At 27.4% G+C, this 4468-nt stretch overlaps 1 protein-coding gene across 1 annotated transcript in view; it reads left to right on the top strand.

Moving 5' to 3' along the window:
- Positions 1-3023: 3023 nt before the first annotated feature.
- LOC17894588 (beta-glucosidase 29) overlaps positions 3024-4468 on the top strand; it is a 5024-nt gene continuing 3579 nt past the window's right edge. Inside the window, 4 exon segments of the mRNA XM_023787247.1 lie at positions 3024-3200; positions 3376-3445; positions 3542-3597; positions 3697-3772. Coding sequence (XP_023643015.1) covers positions 3057-3200; positions 3376-3445; positions 3542-3597; positions 3697-3772 — 346 coding nt within the window. The 5' untranslated portion in view covers positions 3024-3056.

The following is a 4468-nucleotide window of genomic DNA, read 5'->3' on the forward strand; positions in this document are numbered from 1 at the left end:
ATACCATCAAAAAAGTAATGTCTTATATACCATCAAAATGCTTAAAAAATGTTATAAGAACTTTTATATTTAGGTCATTTGTTTGTGAGTATACGAAATATGCAATATGTTCTGCAACTTATTTTAAGGAACACAAAGTCACAATCAGATCAATAATGATTGTCATGTTCAAGGGATTAAGCTTTAATTTTAAACCAAAACTATATAATACAATATATTTGTTAACTTTCCTCAATCTTTAACTATTACAAAATGGTCAAATTGTACTATATAATACAATATATTTGTTCAACTTCCTCAATATCTAACTACTTTTTACATGCACCATTTAACACAAAAAAAACACTAAAACATCTAACAACAACATTAACAATCCATTTTTTTTTCAAAATACCATTTACAGTAAAACGAAAAAAATAATGGCAACTTTTTCCCGCGCTGTAGCGCGGGTCCGATCCTAATTCAATCTTTTACGGGTTAATCCTTCAAAATATACACTGTGAATTAATGGTTTGTATTACAAATGCATATTGGCTTTATGAAAGAAATCTTTCACGGGTTAATCCCTTCAAAATATATTGCGAGTTTTTAGTTTTTACAAATGTATATTCTTCTACAAATGTAATATACAATCTTTCACGAGTTGGTCCGTCCAAAACTTGATGTGAGTCTGAATGTATATTGTTTTTATTAATGAAATCTTTTATAGATTAGTCCATCAAAACATACATTATAAATGTGCAGATTTTATAAATGTAACCATTAACAATAGTTTATGTGTATTTTTATTTTTATTACAAATTATATAACATTTCGATAGAATATTCCCCCGCGCTGTAGCGCGGGTCCTATCCTAGTTTGTCATTTAAATAAGAAGCTGTCAAAATAAACAAACAAAAACAATTAAGATCAATTTCAATCCGAACAAAAAGTTATGTATATGTCACAAAATCAAATGTGATTGCATACCCTTAAATCTATGATTTCAAAGTAAATTGAAGAATTGTTTGCTAACCAAATATAATTGCATATCCTTACAATTCAAGTAGTGTTCTCCAATTGTTTTTCGTGCTTACTTTAGCAAACTTAATGCAATTATATGTATGTTGAATTAGTGGCAAGCATTGAAGTTACGTATATATTTGACTCCAATGCTTGCCACATCAACTCCAATTTTATTATTTTGTTTTTGGTTCAAATAACTAAATAAATTAATGCTCCATTGCTTATATAGAATTAATATGTGAACAAATTTTAACTTCATTAATTTAACCGATGAAAATTAATTTAAATAACAAATAATAATTAAATTTGATGTAGATTACATTTCCGATACTAGTTTTGTGGGACGAATAAAAAATAAATTAAATAAAAAATAAAAAAAATTGTTTATTTATCTGTGGGACGAATAACGTAGGACACCAATGCTGATACCAAAATTTTTAATATTTGTCCCTTACAAAAAAAATTAATAAACAATTATTGGGACCAAGGATTGGGTATAACCAATGCCCTTGCTCTAACCCAACATGTTTGGCTATCTCACTGACTTTGTAACATTATTCATGATTAATAAAATTTGTTTTGATGAAAAAAAAAACCAAATAATAATTATAAACACCGGCACGTATATGGCGCGTATTGGCTTAGTACCTATATAAATATTTATATCTCGCATTGATGTCTTCCTTACCATGATCTTCATCTGTTCCTAAACAATTTTAGATTGCTGTGTTATCACTCTCATGTACTTGTTAGAAACATTTTTTTCTCTTTTCTAAATCAAGATTACAAATCCGATCCAAAACGGTGTATATCTTTCTTTCTCATATTTATCAAACATTTTGTTTTTTATATATGTTTTGAATTGAGCCACTTAAATTTCCTACAACCAGGTAACTCGTATGCAACTCTCTGCAAATTTTTATAAATTCCCAACTTCTAAATAGTGTGAAAGAAAATTTTATAGAAAAGTTCATCTCTTTGATTAAGATGTTTTTTTGTAATAGTTAAGAGGTTCCGAGTCTATATCTGTACATCCTTTCGGACTAGAAATCAAGCATTTAATATGGTTTTTTCCAAGTATCACTCGAATCAGCGAACTCTAGATTTTGCCTGAGGTACTCTACCATGTAAGAATCAACTTACTTCTTTCCGTTTATTTATGTGATGATAACATCATCATTACTAATTTTATCTAAATTGTATTAGGATTACTAATTCTGTTTATTTTTATCTAATTTTGTGGTTTACATTTCTGTTGGAATATAATTTGATTTTCTTAATATATTTGTTTTTTATTGCAGCATGTATTATGTAGATTCAAAATGCGAATGATGATACAACGATGACACTAACACAAATTAATAAATTATATATTCTGGTATTTTCTCTGATATCTTGTACTATTGATTTTATCATATAAAAATATGCTTTTACTGTGTAAATAAAATTCTCCGAATTAAACAATTCTTATTCTAACTCTGACTAATTGCAAGTTTAATGTCATTTTTGCAAATAACCAAGCAATTTAATATCGGTTTTTACCTAACCATCCTTATTAGGGGTATCTTATGGGGCTAAGACACTCCAAGTTTTGCAAAGGAAATACTGTATCTTATATATATATTTCTTTTGCAAAACTTGGGGTATCTTAGCCCTTAGATATCCACAATAAAGATGCCATGTAACTTTGAAGTTTGCATGATTCAGTTGCATCTTAGTTTTTAATTATAGTGACTAGAACCTTATCTCTAACAAAAAAAAAAAAAAACTAAAATATCCAATTCTACTTCAGCTAAAAAATAAATATTAATCAAATGACATCAAAATCTGTAAAATCAGTCATGTGGATATACATGCATGTCATGAGACTTACTTATATTTATATATTAGTAGAAAAGTGCATTGTTTGTTTGTTTGTATTGTCTTTTTGCTAAGAAAAAAGAAGCAACACACATAGTTTTTAACGTCTATAAATTCAACTCTTTATCCCTTTGAAAAAATAAACAAAATCTTTGAATTCAACAACTAAAAAGAGAAAGAAAAAAAAAACAATGAAGATGCAATTGTTCATCCTCCTTTTGGTAACTTCATGGCTTACACAGGAGATTACTTCACTTCCACCTGAAGCTCGAGTACTTGATAGAAGTAGCTTTCCTGATGATTTCATTTTTGGAACTGCTATCTCAGCCTTTCAGGTACTTTTAACACTCCAATTATAACATGCATTAACGAAAATATGGTAACATGAAGCCATTTCTAAAGTTTTGATGTTTGTTCATCTCATAATTAGTACCATGAGGTCATAATGTAAGAATAAGACTTATAAAATAATTTTCTAATTTTGTCTAAATTTTAATATCCATTATGTAGAGTGAAGGTGCAACAAGTGAAGGTGGAAAATCACAAACTATTTGGGATTACTTCAGCCACACCTTTCCAGGTCTTTTTATATTTTTATTATCTAATTTTTACTAAATACATATATACATTCTATTGAACAATAGATATATAATGAGTGAGTTACTTTGAAATGTAGAAAGAACCAAAATGCAGAATGCAGATGTGGCCGCCGATTTTTATCACCATTATAAGGTATTAGTTATTAGAAATAGAAATTATATTTGCTATTGTGTAACCTTAATTAGTGTTATTTACCTGATTTTTTAAATGACCAAAAAATCATGAAATCAGGATGACATCAAATTGATGAAAGAGCTAAATATGGACGCTTTTAGATTTTCGATTTCGTGGGCTAGATTAATACCAAGTAAGTGTAGTTATATTCTTTTTGTTTTTACTAAAGAACTAGAAACGGACCCGCGCTACAGCGCGGGGGAAAATATTTATCTAATATATAATTAAAAGTTATAATAAAAGAAAAAATTGAATATATGAAAACTTTAAATGATTTTACTTGTAAAATATACACGTTTATATTGTATGTATGTTTTAACAGACCAACTCTTAAAAAATGTTTTTAAAAAATATTAATCATAACCCGTTTGACTATATGATTGTGAGTTTACAAACCAGTCGTGTTTTACTAAAAATATCATCGACATAAATGCATAATATTTGTAAAAGCATTATCCAATGAAAATGATTAGAAATGCCAATATAAACAAAAAATAAGAATAATAAATCATTCACGTGCAAATTCTAAAATAACAAAAATGCAAATGATAAACTTTATGATATAGATGAACCATGTTAATAAAAAATGAGGTAGAGAGAATTTAGATATGGAATGATCCAGTTTTTTCAAATAAGGAAAAGATGAATTGGGTAGATGAATAACATTATTTATAGAGATTAACTTGTCTTCGAATTTAAGTTGATTTCCTTTTTTAAAAATTCCAAAAATATCGTTAGGATTAATTTATTTGTTGAATTGACTTTCGTAAGCATTTATTATAAAAGAAAATTAATTTGGGAGTCTTATAGAAATTTTATGTGATGGAAT

This window comes from Capsella rubella, unplaced genomic scaffold (assembly GCF_000375325.1).
Source record: "Capsella rubella cultivar Monte Gargano unplaced genomic scaffold, Caprub1_0 scaffold_2, whole genome shotgun sequence".
Lineage (NCBI taxonomy): Eukaryota > Viridiplantae > Streptophyta > Magnoliopsida > Brassicales > Brassicaceae > Capsella > Capsella rubella.